The sequence below is a fragment of the Neopsephotus bourkii genome, unplaced genomic scaffold (assembly GCF_033783945.1).
Source record: "Neopsephotus bourkii isolate Nb327-2 ecotype Australia unplaced genomic scaffold, CSIRO-AGI_Nbou_v1 NB_1541, whole genome shotgun sequence".
In the NCBI taxonomy this organism is placed as follows: domain Eukaryota; kingdom Metazoa; phylum Chordata; class Aves; order Psittaciformes; family Psittacidae; genus Neopsephotus; species Neopsephotus bourkii.
The window spans coordinates 536,141-563,250 of record NW_026902017.1 but is presented as its reverse complement, the minus strand read 5'-3'; the positions used below and the strand labels follow the sequence as shown (position 1 = coordinate 563,250).

The following is a 27,110-nucleotide window of genomic DNA, read 5'->3' as shown; positions in this document are numbered from 1 at the left end:
TCAATTCAAGCATCACCTTTCCAAGGTCAGTTTTATGTAACAACCTTCTCCAGATGGATCTAAAAGCTGCAGCACCACCTGCTTATAGCGAGGACAACCCCAGCCTAATGTCCTACCCATTCTGCCCACGCTGACATGTGGTGTTTCAGACAAGGACGGCACCTCTGCCTTGTGCACACAGAGCTGGTGGTGCCAGCAGCTGTTACTGGAGGGAGGCGACAGGTCCTCCATACTCTAACAACAGGTTCTGTGATCATTAGGGCTCTCAAGACTTGCAAGTCCTATATCAAGGATATCCTATATCCCTATCAAGACTTGCAAGTCCTATGTGACAAGAGGCTCTCAAGCACCAGGTACCATTTCTGGGTCTTTTCTAGAGACCAGAAATCCCAGAGTGAGGACTCCTCTAGGCAGAGGGCTTCTGGACCCCCCTCAGATACTCCTCTGGGTGCCACCACGACTGCAAAGAGCCACGCAGGATTGAGGAATGCTGCTGGTGGTGGCAGCTACTGATTGCTGTCCTCTGTTCCCATCTCACAGCCTATACAAACAGGTGATCTCACACCCTATACAAGCAGATGATAAGCTCACATATTCCGCAGGTCAGCAGCTCCCTGTTAACTGGGAAGTAAATTTGCTGAGAGCTGCCTCACCTTATGAACAAGCAAATCACCACCAGTAAACAGCAAGCTGTGACAAGCTGTTGTCACTGCTGACACACAGAAACAGCCTGAGAGACAGGGGCACTGGGGGACACCCACCCTTGCTCAGACCACCCTGCCCAGTCTTGGCAGGCTTTAGCCTTTTTGAGCTTCCCTGCATCCCACAAGCAACAGCTGGGGAGACGCACAAGCACGGGCTTTTCCTCTGGAGACCCCAAGTCCAGCTGGCATTCCTGCCCTGTGCCTGCTGCCACATGGCCACCAGCAAGGAAGATCAGTGCTTGGGCACTGATGATGGGAGCTCTCACCACTTGCTGCTGCAGGCACGGATCCTGCAATGTGTTGGTCCCAACTTGCTCCCCTCCGGCTGCCCACAGGGCTCCAGACATGGATACCAGGAGCAACGGACGGAGCAAAGTGGCAGCGCTGAGGCAACCCTGCAGTCCAAACAAAACGCCCTCCTTATGTAAGAAACCACAGCCCCATGCCTTCTGCCAGGCAGCATAATGTACCTCTTTGTACGGGCGAGACAGTGCTGTGTATACACACCGTGCTAACAGCAGCTGTCCCCGCGCAGGATCATCACTGATAGAAACCAGATGAGGAGCCAGCACCTCTCCTGCTCTCCCCCCCTGTCACTACCACTCTGTTCAGAAGCCCCCACATGAGAAGCAGGACCTGCACCAAAGGCCCAGGGTGCTGCGACCAGCAGCTCCTGTGCCACACACACTCCTTGGCTCCGCAAGGAAGCTCTGCCCAAGCCAGGAGGATGTGAAGGAAGTTCTGGGCACTGCTGGGGCTGGAATTATTCACAACACCTTCCAGCACCCCCCAGCCCCTAGAACAGACTCTCAGTTGTGTGAGAGATGCTTTTGTGCCCACCACATCTGGTACAGATGCTCAGAAACAGCTATCTGAGCAGAATAAATAGCTCTGAATCCCCACATGAACCCAGCCACTCTTGGCTGCATCTGCACGCAGCCCGGCACAAGCAGGGAGGCTGGGGCTCAGCACACTCACCAGCACGCAGTGGGAAAAGCTGCTTCCCCTGCAGAGGCTGAAGTGCTGCCCATGCTCCCACGGATAAAAGGAGACACTGGCAGAATGAGGCAGAGCTTATGCAGAAAGCAGGAGGGACGTGACAGCTTTCCAGCTCTTCAGTGCTGGAGCGAATGGCAGCTCTGCAAGAGATGCTGCTCCTGTGAGTGGCAGGGCAGGAACGACTGCTCATGGGTTGTGCAATGCTCTGTGCACAGCCATTCCTTGGGAGCCAGGCCAGCAAGGGCCTATCCTGCACGGCTTTCTGCAGAGCATACTGCTGCCAGAGGCAAAGTGGCCTGGGTTTGTCAGCATCCCTTCTGCCTGAGACATTGCTGCCTCCACCAGCCCAGCCAGCCACAGCCCCATCTCCCAAGATGGGCCCCAAACCACTAGTCAAAGTAATACCCTGGTGCGGTGAGCCTGCCAAAAATCAGCTGCCCTAGATCAAGTCTCAAGAGACCCCAGAAGCTCATTTACACAACCCTAGGGCCACAGTGTTTCGTATAGTCCATGATTAGCAAATCCCTGTTAGCCCAGAACCTGGTCTGGCAGCTCAGGGCAGATCTCACACCATGGAATCCTCAATTCTCTACTCTCCTTCACCTGGGAAGACCTTGGTACATGGTCTCTGCCTGACCAAGCAGGTCAGCTGCTACCCAAGCCAGCCCAGCACGAGCACAGAGTCTGAACACCACATGCAAGACACCTAGGGATCCTGCAGCCGGGACAGGGGGACACTGACACACATGGCACTAATCAAAGGTGTCTCCAGAGATCCAAATTCCTTAAGCTCAGCTTGGAAGATGGCTCACTGCCCCTTAACTGCTCCCCTACAACCATCTCCCAAAGCACAGCAGCTTTATCTTCCTCCCTGCTCTGACATGAACAACACATGTGAGCACTGCAGGGAGACAGGCACAGGGAGCATACGGGCCACCCTTCCACCTCGCTGGGCCAGATAAATACATGTCTGGTGTCTCAGAAAGCTGTGCTTGCAGCCTTCCTGAGCTTCAGAAACCCCCATCCTGAAACACCCGCAGGCTCCTCTCCACCCCAGTAAAGTAACAACAGCCAGTTTCCACCTTGAGCTGTGCAGAGGTGGGGAAAAGGAGACCTACAGTCTACCTGGTAGTAGCAGAAAGGGGCACATGCTCTGGGTGGAATAAAGACCTTTTTCAGAGCACTGGACTTTTCCAGCTGCCTGGAAACAGGAAGTGCCCAGGCCAGAGAACAGAAACCCTCACACACCCTGCATAAAGACACACTGAGCCGTTAACCCTAATTACCTGTGACTGACACACGAGGAGGCCCTGACCTTCCAGGCATCGCCTCAGCCAAAGGAAAATAAACAGCTCCCTTCATACGAAACACAAGCCATTTTCACCCCCCCTCCCACCACCACTTTGCATTCTCAAGTCCAGAATTAAAGGTGTCTGAATTACAAGGGGAGAACAACCCAGCTGCAGCACACAGGAGCTGAGCCCAGAGCCTGACTGCAGCCCCACCAACAGCCAGCACACCCAGCAACACTGCTCAGCCACCCCCAGCTCTCCTCCTGGTGCCTTCCCCACCGGAGGAGTAGGATGCAGAGCATCCACACGAAGAAGAACAATGGGCACAGTGATGTGAGGGTCCTGCCCGCCTCCCCCCAGAAGTGGCCAGCATCTCCACAGCACCTCTGGAGTGCATGCTCCTGTGCTCCTGCTCAGTGGGATCTCCCTGGAAGTCCACACTGACCCTCTCATGCATTTTCTTTGGACTGATCCCTTCAGCAGCCCCAGGAGAGCAGAGGAAGGACTCTGATGCTCCCCTGGGCATGGACACCACGCTGTAGAGGTGCAAATCACTGTATGTTACCCAAGACCCACAACAGACACAGATCAGACCCCAGCCCAGAGGATGGATCCACAAGCACAGCCACAAGGAGAGGGCTCCAATGACGGAGAACATGCTGTGCCAGGTGGCAGGGATCCCCAACACACACCCTCAGGACAATCGTTTCCACCAGCTGCTGGTGCAGGACAGCCCCCTCCCTCAAGCATCCTCCTCTTCCAGCACACAGCAGTGCCCCAGTTTGCTCATGTCCCCCCAGACCTAGCCTCTCCAAGGGAACAAAAGTCAAGCAGAAGGCAGAACTTACCCAGGGGGCAGAGCATCCAGGGCTAGCGCTGCTGCCCGGGCTGGTGGGGCATTGGAGCTGGAGGCTGCCTCCTCTGCCTCTCCAGAGCTGACCAAGGTAGGAAGCGCAGGAACGACAGAGCCATCAGTCATGCTCGACGCTGCTGGGGTCACTCCTGCCGCCGGCCTTTCCTCCTCGAAGTCTGTAGCACCCATGGCGTCTCCGTTCACTGGAAAAGCAGAAAGCAGAGATGTTAACACCCAGGAAGGGTGATGGGGGCCTCACTGACCTACTGCACCCACACAGCCCTGGAAGCAGAGCCCTACTGGGTGACAGCCACTACCACCCAAACACAGGACTTGCAGTGCTCCCACCCTACAGCAATGCCAGCACCTCCTTCACCCAGCAGTTGGATCCCTGTGGGACCAACTATCAACTGCCTTTGTCCCAAGAAAAAAGCTCGCTATCTCCTCTGTAAGTTAAAAAAACACTGCATGCCTCTTGGGAATTCAGGTAACAAGTAGGAGCTCAGAAACTGCTGCGGCAGCATCCTCCAGGCTGAGAGAAGCCCAGGCTCAGCAAGGCACCAGCACTGGAAAGAGCTAAATGTTGCTGGATTCCACTGAGCTTTTGGGAAAGGGACAGGGAAGCGACAGAACAAAGGAAAATTACAAAGCAAACTGATAAGGAGAAAAATGCAGACAAAATAAAATGAAAGGTAATTTGTTTGACAAGCGTTTGTTAGACAGCCAAAACCCCCAAGTCTTGGCAGTCCACCAGAAGATAACTTTTGACACAAAACAGGCTGGCTTCAGTAACAAAATGAAAGCATTAGAAACAAACCAGAAGGCATGCAGAGAGCAATACAAGTTAGGCCTGAGAAACACAGAAAACTAAGCAAAGTACCTGTGTCTACAAGCCCAAGTATTTAGAAGTATTGCAGAAAAAAGACTCAAATCAGTATCAACCCCAACATACAGGGCAGTAAAGAACTACGAACTACTCTTCTACCCTGCAAGAAGAGGCAGACTGCTGAGAACACTTGTGCTTTGCAGCTGGAGAGTAGCAGGCCAGCATCCTGCAGCACCAGAGGAATCCTGGTACTAAATCCTCAAACATCAGCCATTAGAGAAGCCCCTCAGACAGCACCTACAGGCAGTGAAGACTTCAGGGGAGCAGGCTCACAGCAACTTCCACCAGAGTCCTGCAAGACTGAGCTGGGGGGGGTCTCTGCTACTCATTTCTAGGAAGCCTTGGAACGGGCAATTTTAGAATCACATTGTACCAGTCTTCAAAGGGAACCTGCAGAATGTCCCAGGTAACTACACTGTGATCGGCTTGATCTCAGTCTTGGACAAAGCAGGGGAAAAGCTGATCCAAAGTTCACCTGATAAGGAAACACTCCAGGGGAACACAGGGCTAAGAACATGGCTGTGGAGAAAACATGCCGTGAAAAAATCTCCTTTTATTGTCAAATGACAATTACAGCTGTGAGAGACAAATATAATGGGGCACGTTCTCGCAACAGTCTGCTCAAAAAACACGATAACGTCACCAAAATGTACCAAGCTGAGGAGGAAGAGGTTGGTTTCTAGAGGCATTACAACAGAGCACAAGGAAGAGTGTCAGCCTTAATCCCAGCCACCCGAAACACTCATCTTCTCATCCTCCAGTGTAAAATCATCACCAACAGGACTCGTGGGAGACACGGAGGTTGTGCGAGTGGTAAACAGGGACCAAGACAGCACACTCACAAAGCCACTGGGGAGGCTGGGGCTGGGCCGATTAAATGTGCTTTAAAACCAAGGCAAGGAGCCAAGTTGTACCCGGGAACTAAACCACAAAAACTCTGTCCACAGCCTGAGGGAGTGTCCCCTGCACAGCGATGACACCGGGAAGGGGCGGGTGGGCACAGGGAACAGAACAACACATTCACACCCGGTACAGCACTGCACCAAACCACAGAGACCAGCCACAGCCTGAGGAGGGGACCAGGACCAGGAGCAAGAGCTGGAAGGCAGCATTTACATCAGCCTTCTGCTCCCCCTACTCCCAAATGGGGTTTGGCAAAACTCAAATTATATTGGTCCAGATTTCCCCCATTAAACAGAAATAAAAAATTAAAATCTTCCCTTTGGGTTGAACAAACCATTTCCTTCTCTCCAAAAGAAGCACTCCACTTTGTGCTGTTCTTTTCCAAGACAAAAGGGAAAGAAAGGACACTGCTGCCTGCAGCAGCAGTGTGGAGGAGCAGCAGATGCTGCACTGCTCGGCCAGCTCCATGCGAGCCAGAAAAGGAAAACACACAAACTGCTTGTGGCTTTGCAGTCAGGCACTCAGCAGGTCCCAGCCCCTGCTCCACAAGGGATTTATGGCTTTGTGGACAAACCCAAGAAAAGACAGAGAAACCTTTCAAAAAATACCCCCTGGTGTAAGAACCAGCCCCGGGTTGAGGAGTGAGTGTGCCTTCCGTGATGCTTCAGAGAGCTGCTCTCCCCATGTCAAGGGGCAAAGAGCTCAAAACATCTCCACTGAAGACTGATGGGCAAATTCATCTGAATGCTCCCAACCCTGAAAAAGGATCACTTACTGTAGCACCGGTGATATTTCTGTCCCAGTGTCCTTCTATAAAGCTGGAGCTGGATGCAGCCTTTTTTATCAGGGAGACTTCAGAGAGGAGCCACAGAAATCATGCACAACGGGCAGAGCAGACTCTACCAGTGTGCTCTGTGGAGCTGCCCAGCTTATCAAAAGTAAAATCAGTTAAAAATCAAATCAATCCCCAGGGAAGAAATGTTCCCAGGCACCACAAGACCAACCTGGTCTGGTGGAAGGTGTCCAAGCCTTGGCAGGGGGTTGGAACTAGATGATCTTTAAGATCCCTTCCAAACCATTGTATGATCTTAGCAGAAATGCATTTTCCCCCCACAGGAGCCCCATAAGCTCTAGTTCTCCCCTCCCACGGGCGCTGGTTTACCTGTGCTGTTGACCATGCCATTGGCCATGCCGTTGCCCACGCTGGTGTGCTGCGTGCCCTTGGCCTGCTGCCGGTGCCGGCTCCTGGCGCTGGGACTTTGCTCTCCACTCCCCACGTTCTGCCTGGCGACTCCTGACACATGTCGGTGTGTCCTGCAAGGGAAAGGAACACAGGAGGTGAGATGCACCACAAAGAAAACCCCACTCCTGCCTTTTTGCCTCGGTCTTGTGCTGCTTCCCCCCAGCACAGACATCATTTTCCCCCAAGGAAGATGCAGCCACGTGCCTCTGCTCCTGCAGCAGTGCCCTGAACATCCTGCTGCTTACTGAGACCTGCCCATGGATCCCAGCACCCACCTACCAGTGGCAGAGTCCGATGGACAAGTAACCTGGGTGACAATCACCTTGCATTTGTTTGCAGCGCTCACCACAACCACCCAACCTGCTAAGGAACAGCCCCAGGCATTCATGGCCAGAAACGTGCTTGCAGCACTGAACTGGCTTGCACCATCCACAGATGCAGCAGGGATCCCAGGAGAAATCCCCTGCCAGCACCAGCTCCTGCACTGCAGTGGGAACCCTCACTGGTGTCTCCTGCCCAGCTACAAGCCTTGCACAAGGCAAGGAAGGTGCAAGTGTTTGCTGCTGCTGGAACAGCTGTGGCCTCTGGCAAAGGAGGGAACAAGCAACTGAGAAAGATGAGAGCTTAAATCATAGCACAAGTTATGACCAGCTCAGATGTGACTGCATCTCCCAGGGGGCTTCTCTTTGTGCTCTGCTGGAGCTCCCTGCCTTGGAGGCAGAGGCAGCCTGACCTCTGTGGGCACAGTGCCTACAGCACCCCCAAAGCAAACTCTCCCCCTCTCACAGCCCTGAACCCCTGAGACAGCCCAGAGGCACTGAGGAAAAGGCTGGGGTTTCATGTTCATGGAGAGGCTGGTTGTTACTGCGAGCAGGGAAAGGGACAGGGCAGGAGGGGGATGCTGCCTTCCTGCATCCAGGCCAGGGGACCAGAGGCAGAGCCTGGCCACCTCCACCCAGGATCCTAGCCGAGGGTTGTGCACACAGAGGGTGAGGACCGCAGGGATGAGGAAGTCTGTCTGCCCCAGCCAAGTCCTCCCCTTAAAAGGGCAAAACCCGCAAACTGTCCCCACATCTTGGGGCTGGAGCTGGGAGGGGACAGAAGCTTGGCCGTGGCTGGGTGCATCATCAGTCATGCCACCCTCACCAGCTCCAGCAAGCCCTTGGTTCCTCCCACTGGCTCCGGAGCCGCTCACAACACTGGGCAGAGGAAGGGCTGGGATCAGGAGGAGACATGGGAAAGTCAGAGATGGTTGTCAAAAATAAATCAGATAAGAGCCATGGGCAGAGCAGTCCATGAGCAGAAGCCACTGTGGCCACTACAAACAGCTCCAGACCTTCCCAGGAGGGCAGCCCCACAAAAGAGCTCCTCAGACACTTGAACCAACCCCAGAAACCCTGGCTACCCCCAGGACATCACTACATGCTGGGGGTTGGCTTTGGCCACCAGGCCCTGAGGACTTGGAGCTGCTGCTGAGGCAGAACAGGCTCCTCTTCCCCCAGTCAGGAGGTGAAGGCTGCCCCTCAATGCCTGCCCATGGGGCTCAATGGGGCACAGTGGCACCACACACCTCCCAAAAGCCATACAGGACCCACCTCTGCACATTCACCCCATGGCAAGGCTGGGAGGCAGTGTGGCCCCCCAGAGCCCCATCCAGAGGGGAGCAGGGCAGGTGGTACCACGGCAGGAGCTGGTCCCACCGGGAGCAGCGCCCAAGGCAGGGGATGGATCTGGTCCCTGCCCTGCTCAGCACAGATGAGCTCAGAGCTGTCCAGAGAGTTTTTAGAAACCAAAACAGGATGTTTCCAGGCTGCCAGCCGGCCGCACAGGGTTACCAGGCCTGAATTAGGCAGCCCGCCACCCAGCCCAGCCCTCCTACGACTGCTCCCATCTGGGCATTGTCTTTTAATAGATGCATGGAAACAAACCCAGTGAGAGCAGCAGGGCTGGGAACATGCTCCTAAAATAGGAGTGGGGAGAAAACAAGGCAGAGCACAAATGGGAACAGCCTCTTATCACCATGCCACTGGGACAAAACAGGGCTTGGGGAAGGCAGCCCATTACCCAGGCAGCTAACAAGACCCCTGCTATGCCCCACTGACTGGGGACCATGGGTGGTGACCCCATTGTGTTCTCTGCCCCATTGCCCCTCCTGGCCTGGAGGCAAAGGGAGCAGATCATGCCAAAGAGGAAAGTGGTGTCACCCAGGGAGACATCAACCTTTTGGCTCCCCACCTTCTGGCAAGGCAGTGACCCCCATGCCACAGTGGCTGATGTGGGATCTGCGCATGAAACTCAGATTTTGGCCACCTAATCCTGCTGCAGTGGCCCAAAGGTCCTGACATGAGATGCCAGGATAGTTGACAGCACCGATCTCGATCTCCCTCAGCACACCAGGTACCAAATTGCAGCCAAAGAGGAGAGCGGGCAGCGCACACAGCCAGGAGGCCAGTGCTGGCTGCAGGGAATCAGGCACAACCACTGGGAAACACAACCGGGATGGGCTCCCAAAACATGGAGCTGAGAAATTCCCCCTGCACGTGCAAAAGGGGGAGAAACCAGCCATGTCCCCAGCACCCAGCCCTCACACCTGCAGTGCCTGGAGCAGAGATGGCATCAGTGCAGCATCACCCTTGAGCTGGGGCAGGAGAACAGCCCCTCGCCCCATGGCACCAGGATGTGCACCCAAAGAGGCACCTGGCTCTGAAACCCTGAACCCAGTTTATTCCCAGTTTATACCCCCCACCCTTTCCAGCTGACCCAAGACCCATCTCCCAGCTTGTTCCCCAAGGCCCTGTGCAGCCCTGGCAGCAGCAGAAAGCACACCCACCACACAGCACTGCCTGCCTCCCCTCTGCCTGTGCCAGGGCTGCAACTGGTGACCACAGCCTTTTGCTGTTGCTGTGTCGCACCAGAAGCCACACACCCAGGGACATAATGCACTCAGACGTGGGGCTTTGCAGAGCAAGGGGTCTCATGAAGGGAAATACTTCATCTGAGGGACCCAGGCCTCAGGGATGCTCGTGCCCATCACTAGCTGAGAGGTGACTTTTGGACATCACAGAAGCATAGAAATCAAAGGATGCTTCACTGAAGGAATCACTGGAGCTTTCACAATCTTGTGACAGGTGACAGCAGCTCCTCACAGCCAAGCCTAGATAATAACACCAACATGATTCACCACCTGAAGCCTCTGCATAAGGCAAGCAGCAAATCAGGCTATTTCATTCCGTGCTGTCAGAAAAAGCCCTTTTGGCCGCCACAAGACAAACTGGAGATTGTGGCAACTCTCTTGGCACCCACGGCACCGGCTCTCAGCTGGGGACCTCTGGGCACTGTTTTCGATCTGAACAGAGGGCTGTGGAATTTCACACCCCATCACCAAGATTAGCAGCAAATCCCAAGATGACATTTGTTCAGGAGAAGAAAGAGAAGTCCTGATCAAGCAGTTTCCCTTGAGGGGACAGTGTAGAAATAGCTGAGGAGCAAAGAATGACCCTTTTCTTTCCATCCTGCTAGTGAGCAAGTTTGCCAGCATCCATCACCAAGCCCATGAAAATAAACGTGGCTCTGTGTATAAACAGGGCAAACAACAAACAGCGTTCCCAAGCGCAAAGGACCCATCCTCTGCTCTGGGGAAAGTAGCTGCCTCCACGGTGGGTACATACAGCCAGAACAACCCTAAAAGTTCAGGTGAGTGTAGGATGAACTGAAAACTTCCTGGGCAGTTTCCTGTGCCAGAGCAGCCATGGGATTTTTAATGATTGCAAGCACACCTGGAAGGTCTCTGAAGGTCCCCACTGGCCAGAACTCACCACGCTTACCTCACATGCTGACAAGCCAAGAGGACACCAAAAACAGGAACTTATAGATCATCCATAAGCAGTTAGGAATTAGGAACAAGCAGTCATGAGGCTGAGCCTCCTAGACTACAACTTCCTTACGTTTCCTAGCACCTGCTGGTAGCTGCTAAGTGGCTGCAAAGTCCAGCTCCAGTCAGGACACTGAGCACTGTCTCACCCCTTAGAAGCTTTAACACCTGGACAGCAGGAATCAAGAGGAGCGACCACAACGAAAGGGCACAAACTGCATTCAGCAACTTGCTCCCAGTTTCCTGTCCCACTTCCTCCTCTGTGGGAGACAAACCCACAACATGGAAGGACAGGGTCTCACTTCAGAGTCAAAAAGATTTTCCCCCTTCACTTATCTCTTACATGTGCCTGGCAGAGGAAGGAGGAGGGGAAAGGTTCAAGGTATGCAGCTTGTTGCTGGGAGTGTTTCTAAGCCTGGGGGCATGCAGAACAGCACATCAGGCAGGCTGCAGGCGCCCTCTCTACAGGCACACTTCTAACCAGAACATCTGTATAGGCTGCTGGGCCACTGCCATGCTCTGAAAATATAAATAGGTGTTAAATTCAACTCCATGTTGACAGTGTGACATGTCTCTCAATAACCACAGCTCCAAAAGGAGCAGTGCTGAGCCACTCCAGCCCAGCAAGAAGGCAAGGAAGGGCACAGCGCCAGGCAGAGGATGGCCTGGTGCCCGAGCAGCTCATTTCCTTTGGAAGCAGCTGTTATTTCCCTGCAGCTTTGCTTGCTCTGCTTCTCCCGTTCTCCCTGGACCTTCCACAGCTTCCCCCTATGACCATCACCCACAGGGGCATTGTGCTTCCCAGCCTGGCTCAGTACGTTGCTTGAGGCAAGAACCAAGGTGCCTGTAACAACAGGAAGGGACCCCTGCAGACCAGCTGCTTTGCTTTATCACAGCCTGCTCCATCTCCCCGAGTGAACCGTTCCTTTGGCTGCCAATAGAGCAACGTGGAAACTGTCAGGGCCATCACAGACCTGATATCCCTTGAGAAACACATACTTCAAAAGAGGCTCATGTCAGCTGCACCTTAGCTGGATGGCCACCCCCAGTACCTCCCACTCTGTTATCCTTCAGAAGGCTGGCCTGCTCCAAGCCTCCCGTGGGCTGCTTTGCTTGGGGCTCACTGGAAGACCCAAAGCAGCATCTGCTGCACAAGGACAATCCATACATTCCCCAGCTATCTCAAGGCCCCAGCAACCGCTGATAGCTGAACTGTGAGAACCCTTACCTTGGTCTGCTTCCAAAGAAGTGTGCACTGGGAGGCTGGTGTCTGCCCTCCATGGCTGCAGCCATGCTGCTGGGATCCCCTCCAGGCAGCTGGGACCCTGAATGGGGGAAGAAAAAGTGGGTGATGAAAATGATTGAGACACCTACTAGTTCTACCCTCCTTCCCTTCCTCCTTCCAGAAGGGACCAGAACACAGGGACCCCTGCTTTTACGCTGAGGTGCTCTTCTTGCCCACTTTTGTGCCATGGCACAGCCCACCCCTACAGCATCCCATGGTTCCAAGTACAGCACTAGGAAGGTAAATCCAGAACTGGCAGCACCAGGAGAGTGGCCCCATTTACGACTCCCACATTTAGAATCACAGATTCACAGAATCATAGAATAATTAGGGTTGGAAAGGACCTTAAGACCACCTGGTTGCACAGGCAGGGACGCCTCACCCCAGACCATGCCACCCAAGGCTCTGGCCAACCTGGCCTTGACCACTGCCAGGGAGACAGCTACCACTTCTCTGGGAAACTTCTTCCCATGCCTCAGCACCCTTCATCTCCCAGTGAGGAAGAGAAGGAGCTAAAGGAAAGCAATGCAGCAGCCCCTGTTCAGCATAAACTCTATTCTCTGCCCTGACAGACATCAGTCAAAGTCTCTGCATACACTCTGCCACAGGGAGCCCTTTTCGGGGTACATTAAATACAGAAGCCTCTTCCCATTCCACAGAGGGCAGCAAGGGAAGGGGCTGAGCTGCATGGGCAGCTGGTGGAGGGCTGGAGCAGGGCCTCTCCTCTCAGGCCATTGTGCCTGTTGACACTCCTGCTCCTGCCCCACCACACACTCACTCCCACTGGAGCCCGTGCACAAGACCAGGGCGGGCAGGGACCGGAGCCTTACCTGGGAGAGGAGGCGGCTGCTGGCACTGGGATGCTGGCTCAGGGGTGCTGGGGGTGCTCTCAGCCCCACTGCTGCTCACCGCCTCGAGCACAGAGCTGCCGCATGCATGTGGAGCCGGGCAGCACTCACCCTCTGTCACGGCACTGCCATTAGGCAGGTTTCCCAGATCAACAGTGGGCCCGTCCAGGAAAATCGTCAGCTCTCTGCCGGAGACAACGCTGCCTTTGTTCTCCGTCTGCAGGTCCAGGGTCAGCTGCCTGTTCTCCACTTTGGAGGATGAGAGGACATGGAGAAAAAGACCAAGCACTCATCACTCAGGATGCCAACCGTGGATGGCTCCACCACCCAACCTCCCCCATGGGATCAAATGTTAGCCTCCTGGTCCCCTCCAAGCACTCCCATATCCCCAGAGGACAATGGGCCCAATTCCTCAGGACAAGCACCAGCAATGGCCCCACACCTACATGTACCTACCAGCACCACCAGAGGACACCCAGCCAGCCCCAACACCAGCTCCAAGGAAGACCCTTCTTCACCAGCCACTGCTTGCAAAGCTGGGTCCCACCACCCTGTTACATAGGAATGCAGTTGGCCCAGAGGCCCTTGCTGTGGCAGCTGACGCCACCATGGCTCACACATCCAGGAGCTGGAGCTGTAGGGGAGACTGTGCCAGGAAAGCCAGGGGATTCAGCTGGTTTGGAACAACACACGAAGCAAGAAGGGTTCTGCATGAGGGCAACTACCAGCAGATGCCCGGGACATGAAGCAGGCTGATGGCTACATGCTAAAGGATGCCTGAGGCCCTGTCCTGCTGCAGAACAACAAGCGGCATCTTTCAGAATCAGGAGTATCCTCATGCCACCTAGAAAACCTAGGTAAGCAGCAAAGGAAAACTACAAGCATATCCCTTCATCTGCATCCCTGCGTATCAGTTCTACTGAACAAAACTGGCACAAAGGACTGCTGCCCCCAATCAGAAACACTGCTGCAGCACCAGAACACCTTCACAGGAGCTTCTGGAGTGGGTGACATGGGCTGGGAGGCTGCTGGAGGTAGCTATGAGCTCCACTTCCCTCCATCACCAGCCAGCTCGGCTCCAGCAGCTTGGCAAGACTTTGCCAGCCTCAGCTCTCTGCAGAGCCAGGCACTGCAGCATTGCCAGAGGTGACAGCCCTGGGAACATCACTTGGGCACAGAGCAAGGGGCTGGAGTGATGAGGAAGAGGAGCTGATGACCTGCATGGTGCCACACACCAGGGCACCCAGCAGCACTTCAAGAAGCAGCGCGTGCCCTGTTTCACCAACACGTGTTGGCAGGCACAGCCCTGCACCACGGACACCCACCACCCTTCCAGCTCCCCCCAAGGCTTCCTGTCACCTTCCTACAGGGAGCAGCAGGGTGAGGAAAGCTGGGAAGCCAGCAGCACACAGCAGGGCTGAAGCAAGGCACAGTGCAGAGGGGCTGCCTGCAGGCCTCCCACAGCCCCCTCCACCCCTGCACACCTACTGCAGGGCTACATCCCCACAGAACATGATCCTCCGTGCCCATGAGCAACACTCCTTTCCAACCCTAACTATTCTATGATGTTCAATGCTACAGGCAGGCTGGGCTCTCACACCATCGCAGCAATGCCTGCCAGAGCCAGCAGGACCAAAACACCCAGCTCTGGCACAGGCGGCCAGAAAAGTTTGGCTGTACCAGCCTGGGACACCAGCCCAGACACTTTCTGACTCATTTACTCAAATAATATTCTTATTATACACAGATTGCTCATGACACAATGGCACCATTTTTTAGCAACCTGCTTTGTCCCAGTCTCCTGCAGGGACAGGGTGCGGTATCTGCCAGTGGGAGCAGGAGGAGAATGGTCCGCTCCCCATGGACCCCTCATTTCACCTCAAGCTCTGAGGTCAGATATACTGGTAGGGCTGCAGGAGTCTGTAGTGACAACATGGATCTTGCGGCAGGGTCTCAGGTTTTTAGTGCGAAGGAGGCAGGTGCCCCCAGTGCCCAGGCGCAGCAGGAGCCCATGGTCACAGGGACACAACATGGAGATTGGAGCCCACCTCTGGGGTTGCTCATTACCCACCACTCACCCATCAAGGGATTCTGCTAAGGATGCCTGGGCTTACCCATCTGCCTAAAGGAGTTACTCTCAGTTTGCTTCCAAAGGGAACTGATCTCAGATTTAAGAGCCTGAGACAGAAGATGCTACAGAGCACAGCCAAAACCCTGAACAAATCCAGACCCTGTTTCTCCCTCGCTGCTCCAAGCCATAGGAATTTGCACTTTCTCAGAGCCTCGCGGAAGCTGTGCCCGCACGCTCCGGGGGTCTCCTCCATCCCCTGTGCGAGCGGCTCTTCCCGCTGGAGCTGCACAAGCCCTCATTGTGCCAGCGCTGGACCGAGGGGCGGCAGCGCAGGAGCTAAGACAAGGTGTCTCCAAGTGGAGGATGTGAACACGAACCTCCCAGCCAGCTTCCTTCTCCCCCTCCACCCCCTTCAGCTTCTTTAAAGTAAATAAACACGAGCAGAGCCTTCCATTCACTGTCCCCATCCAGCACACGGGACGCACAAAGGGACATTGCTGTTGCACCAACAGAGGGTCCCCTGAGCGGCTGAGCACAAAGGCTGCCTGTGTCCTGCCAGCAGCCAGAATGTCAGAAGGATTATTATTATTATTCTGGGAGGTGATTTGGGCCTCAATAAGGTCTCAGTTCAGCTACTTCCAGCACCCCGCGCACAGCATCAGAGCTCCCATTTAGCAGAGGTGAGCTGCAATTCCCACCCAGCCCATTAAGCGGATTTACAGTTCCACGAAATGAAGTTGGTAGCAGCCAGCGCGATAACGGCCCCGGGCTGAGCCCGAGCCCTGTGGGACCGCCAGCAACCACACAGGTCTGACATCCGTGGACACAAGCACCAGGGAGCTGGCTCACAGGAGGTAGCAGCCCTGCTGCCTCTTCCCTATGGGGAGGTGGCTCCATCTCCACACACACAGCCAGGAAGATTCCAGACTGACGGACAGACAGTGCTTCTCACCCTCAGCTCCCAAACCCTCACTGCACAGCTCCACTGTTTGCTAAGGCCAGTTTCCACTCAAACAATTCCATGCAATCGTATCTGTACCCACCATCGCCCCTCCAGAGCAGCTAGGACTGCTGCTTATGCAGACAGAAGATAAGCAGATACTCTGGGCTACCCAAAAAGCACCAACCTATTTTTCCCCTCATCAATCCATAGGAGAATCACATCCCAGAGCCAGAACCATGCCCTGGAATCACCCTGGCACCAGGCAGGAAAGGCAGGGCAGCAAATACATCAGTGGGAGCACCAAGCTAAGCCAGCTTGCCTGGAGTCTCAGGGTCCCCCATGCTAATCACAGCTCAGGGCTGGGGGGTGGGCAGCACCCATTTCCCTGGTGCTCCTTCCTTAACCACTATGCATACCTGCAGCCAAAGGATTGACTCCATGTTGTGGCTACAGGCTCCCCCAGGAAGAAGCAGAGGGAAAAGCTGGACTTCCACAGCCATCCCTAAAGCAAGAAGGAGTCCAGAGTGTAGGGGAAGGGATAGTGTTTATTGTCCTGGGTAAAACTTAAGGCTCCCCAGGCAGTAGGAAGCTTTGCTCATGCTGCTGGTCCAGTCTTGGCCACAGACAGCTTAGAGACAACTGTGTCCCACTCCATTCACCTGCAGATATAACCTGGAGAACCTCAGAATTCTGCTTTGTTTCTCTGAACCATCACAGGCCTGGGAGAGAAGACAGGATGGGAGGAGAAGGCCCGGTCAGAGGCCCACTGGCTCCGACCAGGCATGGCTGGCTGTCTACAAACAGTCCTGGGAGGTTACAGCAGGGCCAGGGCCAGTGGACCCTGCTAACATGCTGGCTCGGGCACAGACACCAGCCTCCCATCCAAAGGGAAGGCTAGGGCATGGGGACAGTGCTGGTGGCCATGGTCCCATCAGCTATGCAGGACGTTCAGGACATGACGCAGGGCAGGCACAGTCCAACCCTCACTGTGACTTCCTGGCTTGGATGACTAGTTCCATAAGACCATGGCCCAGCTCCCTGAACAGCCACATCAGCAGGTCTGAGCCTCTGCTTCATGACTCCTTGCTAACCGTCTTTGCTGCTGGGGCACGCAGCAGAGCTCCTCTGACATCACATCCATGACGGGGGGGAAAGCTGCAGCTTTCCAGAGGTTTGGGGGTCGCTGCTGGATTCCTGGAGGGTCCCACAGGGGCTAGCTCCAGCAGCTCTGCCTGAGGCACAGCAGGAGGCAAGGAAAAGGCTGTGCAGGGTCTGTAAAGCCCTGGCACACGGTGCCACTCCAGGAACAGGAGCCTCTTGGTGGAACTCGCAACCTGAGCAGCAAGCAATAGAAGTGAGCACTTTCATTTGGGAGATGGAGCCTGGCTCAGCCACGCACTGCTAGGCACACAGCAGGACCAGCAGAAACCAGTAAGACCCAGCACCAGCCTCCACACAGACTGTGGTACGAGGCCAGCCCCACGGGAGGGGCAGGCGAGGTGCTCCTGGAACCTGGGAACAAAGAGGTGCCTCTGCAGCAGGGAGGGCTTGGGGACCTGGGCAGAGGGCTCTGCCATTATGGACCAGCTGTTTCACCGGAGCCTGGGAGCAGCTCAGCTCCGTGGACGGCTCCAGCTCGATTCCCATGATTGAGCCCATTCTCGCCCATCTCTCCCCAGCAATCCCCTCTGAAAGCAGGAGGGTGCTGCCTGCCAGAGGAGAGGCCTTGGAGGCACTGCCAGGCCCTGGGAAGCACTGCAAGCCCAAAGGCTGGACCCTCCAGGGGCAGGAGCTCCTTCCTGCTCAACAGCTCGGGCTGCTACCTCCAGCAGCTCTCCCAGTCTGCCTGGGAGCTCAGCCCTGACCAGGCTCATCCCTGAGCAATTTTTCCAGGCTCCAAGCCTCAGAGCTGAGACTCCTCCACCTGAAGTGAGGCGTGCTTGGCAAGAGGGCCAACAGAAGGAAAGAACAGAGGGAGCTCTAGCGTCTTCCTGGCAGGCAAGGGCCCTGCATGCACTGCCACAGACGTCACTAGCAGTGAGAACACCACCCCTACCTAAAAGAAGAGCAACCAGAACAATTCTTCTGGACCAAGTAGAACAATTACAGGGACACAAACCAAAGGCCACAGCTACACTCGATTAACAGTAACTTACAGAAAACCTCCCCAGTGCCTTTACAGACTCATCTAAACCAGAAAGCATGTCTGCTGCCCTGCAGAAGCCCTGAGGACTGCACACCCCTGCTGAGCGTGCAGGAGGGGAAAAAACTGTGGAGAGAATGGCCAGGTCCCCACCAACAGCAGCATCCTCATGCATTTCACTGCCTCGTACAGGCAGAGGGTTGTGGGCTGCATAAGAACACTACATATCCAACTTGGGATGGCTTGAATTCCCAAATGCCCTTTGCACACCCTTGTGTGACCCGGCCACTTCCCTAGGCTGGCAGGTGAGAAACCCTCCCAAGGAAGGGGTCTCCAAAGGATGCAGGCTCACATGGGACCTCTGGGGGACCAGCAGCAGTCTCTGGCCCATTGAAAGCTGCAGCAAAGACCACGCAGCAAGTTTGCAGAGGAGAGGAGGGAGCAGGCTCCAGGCTAGATAAGAAGGGCAGACAAGAGCACATGGCTGACCACAGCAGTGCCAGCTGCTCCCAGCCCACAGCAGCACCTTCCCGGCAGGGCAGGCTCTGCAGCTTTAAGAATCCTCCCTCCCAGCTCTTGGTGTCAAGGAAAAATCTGACACGTTTTTTCTGGTGGATGTTAACAGACAAGCTACAACAGCCAGTTGCCTTTTCCATTCATTTTCCACACAGCCCCCTGGGAGGCCTGCTAATGAAAGAGCCGATTGTGCCCCTGCAGAAGAGCAGGCAGGTAGCGCAGGAGCAGCAGCAGCCCTGGGAGCCCTGCATGGCATTTGCACAGCTCAGGAAGAAAAACCTGCAGGGAAGGGTGCTCTGGGGCAGAGACCCCCACTGCAGACCACCTGACAGCAGCAGCCCAAGCAAGAGGCAGCCCAGCCCTGCAACTACCTGGGGGGGGATATTTAGGACATCACTGGCTTTGTGAGGTGAAGGCAGTGGCAGCAGCAGCAGCAGAGCTCCCCATGGGGCCCTCACTGCCCCAGCAAGACAAGGTGCCACCCAGGGGCACAGCAGCCTGTCCACACAGGGGACAACCTCACAGTTCCATAGTGCCAGGGCAAGCAGCTCAATCCAGCCCCTGGCACTGGGGACAGTCTGAACCAGCCCCAAATCCCCCCAGGTTACAGGAGGCCCCTCTCCCCACTCAATACCAGGTCTGTGTCTCACAAGCAGCAGTGTGCTTGGAAAAGACAGAGTGAGCCTTTTCCAGCCCAAGCCCTGAATGGCCGCCTTTATGCTGTAGCTGCTGTCACGAGCCACACTCTGGAGACCACAAATGGCAGCAAATAGCTGCGGGGTTTGTGTTTGCGTGGAGGCTGCAGCACCCTGGCTAAGGAAGGAGGTACGGCTTCCGTCACACCCCGGCCCTGATGGGGCGCACAGTGGTGCCTTGTTCCCACCCAGGGCAGGGGCTGCACAGGAGCCACTGCAGCCACCACCTTTCCTGCACACACACCTCTGGGCAGGCGAGGGGCAGGACCCCAGGCAGGGCAGAGGCCTGGGCCCCCACGGCATCCGGCTCGTACGTACGTTTCCCACCGTTCTTCAGCAGGTTGCTGAGGCTGACGGAGGCCATGCCCAGGAGCTCATTCCTCAGAGTGTGGCAGCTCCACACCTTCAGGTCCAAGTGGCTCTGAGCTGTGACGTTCCTGCAGAGACCAAAGAACAGGGTCATTACTGTGGTCTCAGCCCGCTCCATGCTCGGGGAGGGGGTAGTGCCAGCCCAAATCCAGGGAGCAGAGGGAGGCAGGCAAGGGCATAGGGCAATGGAAAACAACCCCCAGAATGGCTCTCCCAGCCTGGCTGCCCTTTGCAGCATCCTTATCTAGGGGCAACGATCTCCGACACCCGAGTGGCCCCAGCCAATAGCACAGAGGGTTACACCAGACAGCACAGAGTATACACAGAGGGTTACAGGGAACACAGGGCCAGTCCTAGCACCAGCCCCATGCCAGGGGCTCACGGGGACTTACAGGATGAGGATCTCGTTCCACAGCACCTCAGAGCTCCCAATCTGCTTCCCAGTCTTCTTGGTCTCACTGGGCAGCCCGTCGCCTGTCACCTCCACATAGCAGGTCATCCGCGATGGGCGGCTGTGCACCTTGGGCCTCAGGGACACCACTGGGTAGCAGGGCAGACAGAGTCAGGAAGCCATATGGGAGACCCTGTCCCCTGCCACACACACTCCTCCCTGTCTCTGGCAGCTCAGGGTGCTTTTGGAAGAAGGGGGAGCAGGAAGAGATCCTCCTGATGGCAGCAATAGTCTGATCTGGGTGCTCCCATCACCAGCCCCTGATAACTGCCTGTCCCCAGCTACACCCACAGCTCTGCAGGAGTATCACAGTCCCCACAGACACTGCCCTACCCCAGGGCTTGGGAGCAAGGTGGGGGGACAAGGGGCTCTGCGGAGCCGCTGGGTACAGGCACCCAGCGGGTGAGGTTCAGCTGCCCCCAGCCCAGCGGTGCCCGCAGCTCCAGGAGTCGGGAGCCACCTCGCGGCCACTGCAGCCCCCGCAGGGCCATGGAACCAGGTCCCCGCACAGCCCAGCCGATGGCCACCCCGCTCACCCGGCCGTCCATGGGGCACAAGGCAGTGCCGCCGTCTCCATCCCCGGCTCCCCCCGAAGGTCTCCCACACACCCAGCACAGAAGCACCCACATCCAGGTTCCCCACCACCTCGCTGGGGCAGCAGGACCTACCTTTCACAGAGAGCTGGTACTTCTCACAGGGTGGCCCAGCCCTGGCCCTGCTGGAGCTTGCAGAGGCCATGTCATCACCCCCGTCTGGAAGCAGAGAGAGAAGAGAGCCCTCAGCACCAGTCCCACTGTGCGCAGGAAGCCAGAGCTTCACTGGGGTCCCCTCCAAGCCCAAATGTAGCCACGGTATCATTGCAAGTGACCCACTTGGTGGGGAGACTTGGCAATGGATAGGCACATGCCTGGTGGACACAGGTTCCCTCTCACTGCTAGTAAATCAGCCCTTCACCAGAGGCAACAGCAATACTGTGGCCCCAGGGAGACAAATCCCTCCTCAACCACACTGCCATGGCCTGAGGAGATCTGAGCCAAGCTGGGCAGTGCCAGCCCTCTGGACACCTCATTTTGGTGGCTGCAGCTCACCCTGACCACAGCCAGCATGAGGAGCTTCAGAAACACTGACACCCTGCTCTGTGCTCCGGAGCACCAACACCAGCAGAACAGAGGAAAGTACAGTCACAGCATGGGGAAGCAGCCACATCCCCATGGACAGCCCGGGTCTCTCACTCACACAGCGTGGAGGGGACGGGGACTGCAGCTCCTCTGAACGCAGGGAAGGATCACACTGCAGAGCATCCTGCAAGCCCAGACCTCCACTTCCTCAAGCACTCACCACTTCCTTGCTCTCCGGTGCCACGTCACACTCACCACAGGCACAGCGCTTCCCCCTGCCCCTTTGGCTGCAGCTCCCCTCTGGAGTCACTCACCAGGGCACGGAGCTGGCAGGAAGGACACAGGCTGCAGCACCCGACAGATCAGAGGGCTCGGCTGAAAACGACCGACCAGGGAGCGGGAGGATGAGGTCACGTATCACGCAGAAGCACGAGGTACTCAGTCTGGGACCACAGCAGCAGCTATTGACTCGCCCTGTCCTCCTGAGCCTGCAGGCAGCACCCCTCCTCTCTGCACTACCCAGGCCGAGGACCTAGAGATAATGTGACTGTGGTGGGTGTCAGGGTCGTGGAGCAGAGGGTCCCTTTCTGCACAAGCCCCCGACGCAGTGGGGCAGGTGGGGGCATTTGCTGTCCACCCCTGGGCAGAAGCAAAGGGTCCTCAATCCTATTGTCAGGGCCAGGGAAAAGGCCAAATATGAGCCTCCCCCACAGCCACCAAAGCCAAGGTCACCGCTCCTACCCAGCCTCAGCTGGAGCATCTGCCAACCTGGCAGTGGAAAAAACACAGAAAGGAGATAAGCACATCTCCAACATTCCAGGCTCTACCAGCTCCCTCCTTGTGGAGGAGTCTCACTCTCATCCCTACTCTCTCCCCACATCGTTAGACTTAACCAAGCTTCATCCCAAAGCCAGGATCCTTATTTAATCCCCTCTCACAAACCAGGGTCTCCACTGTCCAGCCCCTCTCCATGCCAGCCCCTCACCCCCTCAGCACAGCAAACCTGCACAGCACCCCATGCTCAGCCCAGAGCCAGCCAGTGCCTGGAACAATCCCTACCTCTGCCTGGAAAACCTCACCTGGTGCCACAGTGACCCCTGCCTCAGAGCAGGAGGTGGCAGGATGCTCACTAGCACACACTGATCCCACCTGCTCACCAGTGGGGAGAGCTGACACAAGACTAATTGCACTTGCTCTTACTATGGTTACTTCTACTCCAATTATCCCAGCCCACAAATCACCCCAACCATCCCTTAGGTTATTGTTGTTCCTGAGTTTGTTCTGACTCCCCAGCTTCACATCACCATTTACTCTTTAACACCATTAAGAAGCCTCACAGAACACAGCCAGGCACAGATGCCCCTCCTGCACCAGGCTATGACCAAGCCCCGGGGCTAACAAACAGCAAACTTGTCCTTTGGGGCCTTTCTCACACCAGCATTAGCAACCTGCACTTCAGGTATTGTGGTAAGGGCCAAGGCCCCACAGCAGGGACCACTGTGACAGCCCTACAAACCAGCCTGAACATCCCATGATATGTGAGACCCCAGGACCCAGCCACCAGTTTCCTCACTGCACCCTTCCACATAAGATGCCATCAGAGACCCGTCCCATTCGGGCTGGGTCTATCCTTTTCTCTTTTTAATCTCGGCTCTTCCTGATTTTTCTTTTCCTGATTCTGTATCCTTTCTCTGTCGCTTGCTTTGATGTTCCTGGTCACGTTAAACACCTCTCAACATCCAGAGGACCCCTCTGTGCCCAGGGCCGATCCCCAGGCACAGCTTGACTCTGACGAACCTTCCCCCCTCCCACCCACTCTGCTCCCTGCTCCGAGCCGCCCTGTGCCCCCACGCACGTTTCCCTCTTGCAAAGACCAGAGGCGCCCTTCCCCAGCTTCCCCTGCCTGGGGTCCCGCGCCGGTGCCCGGCCTCGCCTCCCGGGGCAGCAGGGAGCCCTGAGCCTCCCTGCGAACGCGAGGGCACAGAGCGGTGGCAGCAGCCCCGGGACCCCGCCGGGCTCTGCCTCGGGGCACGTTCGCCCCATACACAGCCGGGAGGGGCAGCGACGGCCACGGCCGCCGGAGAGGGCGGCAAGGGGCAGAGCGCACCGGCCAAAGTCAAACTCCGCTGTCCCCGCCCGCGGACACTGCGAGGGGCAGGCGGCGGCCGGGGAAACCCTTCCTACGGGCCGTGCCGCGCCGGGCAGGGCCTCACCTCGCCAAGCCGGTACCGGAGCACAGCCCGCAGCGGAGCGGCTCCAGGGGCTCCCCACCGGGCCCTAGCTAAGGGGCGGGAGCGCCGGAGCGGGACCGAGCCATACAGGAAGGAAAAGGAAGGGAAGGGAAGCGAAGCGAATCCAATCCCAGCCCAGCCCAGCCCAGCCCAGTCCAGTCCTTACCTTACCGTCCCGTCTCTCCACCCGAGTTACCAGCGCCCGCTCCACTCCCGCTTCCGGCTCCAGGGTCCACCGTCATATGACACCAACCGGTCACCTGATCGCACCGCCCGGAAGCGGTCACGCGGGCGGTGGAGGCCGCCGTTTCCGGCGTGCCCAGCGCTGGACTACATCTCCCGGCGTGCAGCGCGGCGGGGGCGGACATGGGACTCGCGGGCATGGCGCGCGTGGCGCACGTCGTGGCCGACACCGGCGCGTTCCTAAGCGCGGCCCCGCTGCAGGTACCGGGGGGGAGGCCGGGGGGTACCCGGAGCACGGGGGGGTGCCGGTGCCGGCCCCGCGCTGACGGCGCTGCCCGCAGGACCTCGCGCAGAACCTGTACACGGTGCCCGAGGTGCTGGCCGAGATCCGGGACCGGCCCACGCGCCGCCGCCTGGCCGCGCTGCCCTGCGAGCTGCACCTGCGCCGCCCGCGGCCCGACCTCCTGCGCCTCGGTGAGTCCCGGCGCGTCCCCGCGGAGTCCCGCCGCCCGGCCCGGCCGGGCCCTCTCTGAGCCTCGGGGCGTCCCGCTCCCTGCGGCCCGGCCCGGCCGCTCCTTTTCTTCCTCTTCCCCTTATCTTTCCCCTCCTCTTTCCCTTTTCCTTTCCTTTTTCCTTCCTTTTCCCTTTCCCTTTTTCCTTCCTTTTGCCTTTTCCTTCCCTTTCCTCTCCCTTCTCTTTTTCTTCTCTTTCCCTTACTCTCTCACTTCTCTTCCCCTTTTGTTTCCTTTCTCCTTTTTCGTCCCTTCCCCTTCTCCTTCCCTCCTGCAGTGACCGAATTCTCCAAGAAGACCGGGGACTACCCCAGCCTCTCGGCCGCTGACCTGCAGGTTCTCGCCCTCACCTGCCAGCTGCAGGCTGAGACCAACGGCCCCGGCTGCCTCCGCTGGGAGCCCCAGGACAAGGTGGGTCCGTGTCCCCCTCCCCAGGGATGTGACCCCATCCCTGGAGCGCTCCCACAACCCCCTGCTCCCTCCCCAGGTGCAGCTCAGCTCCACCCCGCGGCACCCTGAGGCCCCCATACACCTCGCTGGCTTCCACCTGCCCTCCAAGGTAAGGGATGGGGCTGCAGTGCTCGAAGGGAAGGTGCTGGGGATGGGGTGCAGTCCTGCAGAGCCCCTGGGCAGCAGCGGGCAGGTGATCCCCTTGTCATGTATCCTCCACAGCACAAGCACCCTGGGAAGGGGCAGCACCAGCCAAGCCTTGAGGGGAGCACAGCCCCATCTGAGAGTAACGAGTTCAGCTCCTTCCTCTACTGGCGAGCGCCCCTGCCCAGCATCGAGGAGGAGCTGCAGGAGCTGCTGGTGAGACCCAGGGCCTCCTCTCCCTGCTGTCCCTGCCACCCTGGTGTCTGGCTGGCTTTTCCTACCTCCTCTGCTGAGTGTGCCATCACTGACTGCCATCATCTTCCACTGCAGAGCGCTCAAGCTATCTCTGTTAGCTCAGAGACTACTGAGGAGCACCAGAGATCTGAGCATGAGGCCAGTGCTGATGAAGAAGAAGATGAGGAGAGCGACGATGAGGGCTGGATAACACCCAGCAACCTCAAGCAGGTCCAGCAGGACATGGGGCACTGTGATACTGCTCCTGATGGCATCCAGGTCGGCTGCGTCACCACGGACTTCGCCATGCAGGTGGGTGCCAGTGATGTCTTGCATGGGACAGCTTCAGCCTCAGGCATGTGTGGGGCTGGTGGGTTCTCAAACTACTCTGGGCTGGTTAAACCAGTGCACGGGGACAGGAGAGCACCTGGACGGGCTGAGAACAGCTTTGTGACAACCTCTTTTACCTTAAAACCAGCCCCTTCTCTCTGGCAAAGCCCATTGGTGTTGCTCCCATTGTCCTCTGTCTTCCTTGGGCTGGTAGATCCCAGTGGAAGCTCCCAGCAGACCCAGCTCCCAGCATCCTGGTTTCTCCCTCCTTATTGCAGAACGTGCTGCTGCAGATGGGCCTCCACGTTCTGGCAGTGAATGGCAGGCTGATCCGCCAGGCCAGGAGCTACATCCTTCGCTGCCATGGCTGCTTCAAGTGAGTGTGGGTGTGTGTGCAGAGCTGCTCTGCTCTTGGCATAGTGCTTAGAATTACAGACTGATTTGTCTCTTTATGTTCGAAAGGACCTTAAAGCTTACCCAGTTCCAACCCCTGCTATGGGCAGGGACCCCTTCCACTGGAGCAGCTTGCTCCAAGCCCCTGTGTCCAACCTGGCCTTGAGCACTGCCAGGGATGGGGCAGCCACAGCTTCTCTGGGCACCCTGTGCCAGCGCCTCAGCACCCTCACAGGGAAGAGCTTCTGCCTTATATCTAATCTGAACTTCTATTTAAGTTTAAACCCATCACCCCTTGTCCTATCACCGCAGGTTACTTGGATGATCCTATATTCTATGGCCTGGGGAGTACTAAACCCTCATGCCCCTGTCTTGCAGGACCACTTCAGACATGACTAAGGTTTTCTGTCCCCACTGTGGTAACAAGACCCTGAAGAAGGTCGCAGTGAGTGTCAGCGATGATGGAAGCCTCCACATGCACTTCTCCCGCAACCCCAAGGTGCTGAACCCCCGAGGGCTCAGGGTGAGTGCCTGTACCTCACATGCTGGGTCCTAGGAAAAGAACCTGGCCTGTGGCTGGGGGGCTGGAGGGAACTATCAGCTCATGGGTATCAAAGTGAAGCCGTCACTGTCCTCCAGATGTCACACTCAACCCCATGGCTTTTGAGCTTCATTTGTTCAGCTCATCCCTAGTGGCCTATGGCCACCTTTGAGTCCCTGAAGGTGGCAAGCTGCCCCTAAAGCAAGCTTAAAACTGCTTCTCCCTTGCAGTACCCGCTGCCAGCACCGCGAGGGGGGAAGCACGCCAACAACCCTCACCTGGTGGCTGACCAGCCCTTCCCGCAGCAGCGCCTGTCCCGCAAGGCCAGGCAGAAAACCAACGTCTTCGACCCTGACTACATCGCCGGGGCCTCGCCCTTTGCCGAGAACGACATCTACAGCCGCGCGGCCAACCTGCAGATCCGGGATGCGGCGCTGGGCGCAGGCAGGCGGCGCCTCAACCCCAACGCCGTCACCAAGAAGTTTGTGAAGAGGCGGTGAAGGTTCGGAGGGGTCCCTGCAGCCGCTGCTGCAAGGGAAGGATGAACCCCCTACATATTGCTGCTGATGGCTTTAGGAAGGGGCAGCTGCCCTGGGGACGGGCTGGGCCTTCACTTCCGTGCTTCTCTGATGCCCAAAGAGCAGCTGTGACCAGGGGATGACAGCTCCAGCCTGGATAGTCTGGCAGGGAGGTGTTGGCTTCCTTACTTGATCCCCTGGACCCCCCCCAAGCCATAGCTGTGTTGCTAATAAACACCAGATCCCACAGCACTGTGGTTCAGTTTTGTGTCTGCGTCTGCCTGGGCTGGGCTCAGAGGCTGGCATATGCCTTTCTGTGAGCCTCGAGAGACACAGGAGGCTGGGAGGGTTTCTTGGGGTGTTTTATTTTGGCCCCTGGCACTA

General features: G+C 57.0%; 2 protein-coding genes across 4 annotated transcripts in view; one reads left to right on the top strand and one right to left on the bottom strand.

Annotated features, from left to right (window-relative positions):
* WWP2 (WW domain containing E3 ubiquitin protein ligase 2) overlaps positions 1-23,659 on the bottom strand; it is a 40,669-nt gene extending 17,010 nt beyond the window's left edge. Inside the window, exons 1-8 of one of the 2 annotated variants that reach the window (XM_061370400.1) lie at positions 23,618-23,659; positions 20,741-20,824; positions 20,014-20,161; positions 19,571-19,689; positions 12,867-13,133; positions 11,980-12,076; positions 6,800-6,951; positions 3,844-4,051 (exon numbers count right to left, since the gene is read on the bottom strand). In XM_061370400.1, the coding sequence (XP_061226384.1) occupies positions 3,844-4,051; positions 6,800-6,951; positions 11,980-12,076; positions 12,867-13,133; positions 19,571-19,689; positions 20,014-20,161; positions 20,741-20,810 (1,061 nt within the window). In that variant the 5' untranslated portion in view covers positions 20,811-20,824; positions 23,618-23,659. Of the gene's footprint in view, positions 1-3,843; positions 4,052-6,412; positions 6,712-6,799; positions 6,952-11,979; positions 12,077-12,866; positions 13,134-19,570; positions 19,690-20,013; positions 20,162-20,740; positions 20,825-23,617 lie in introns of those variants that run through there. The other variant, XM_061370401.1, reaches the window with a different exon arrangement.
* A 128-nt stretch (positions 23,660-23,787) lies between these two features.
* Positions 23,788-26,852, top strand: NOB1 (NIN1 (RPN12) binding protein 1 homolog). Of its 2 annotated transcripts, XM_061370396.1 has the most exons (9): positions 23,788-23,865; positions 23,946-24,078; positions 24,394-24,527; positions 24,604-24,675; positions 24,789-24,926; positions 25,041-25,256; positions 25,553-25,650; positions 26,046-26,190; positions 26,439-26,850. In XM_061370396.1, the coding sequence occupies exons 1-9, from the start codon at positions 23,788-23,790 to the stop codon at positions 26,706-26,708; spliced, it is 1,284 nt and encodes a 427-aa protein (XP_061226380.1). In that variant the 3' UTR covers positions 26,709-26,850. The 2 variants fall into 2 exon arrangements, with proteins under 2 accessions (XP_061226380.1, XP_061226382.1); XM_061370398.1 differs by lacking the exon at positions 24,789-24,926 and having other exon boundaries at positions 23,789-23,865; positions 26,439-26,852.
* The last annotated feature ends 258 nt before the right edge of the window (positions 26,853-27,110 follow it).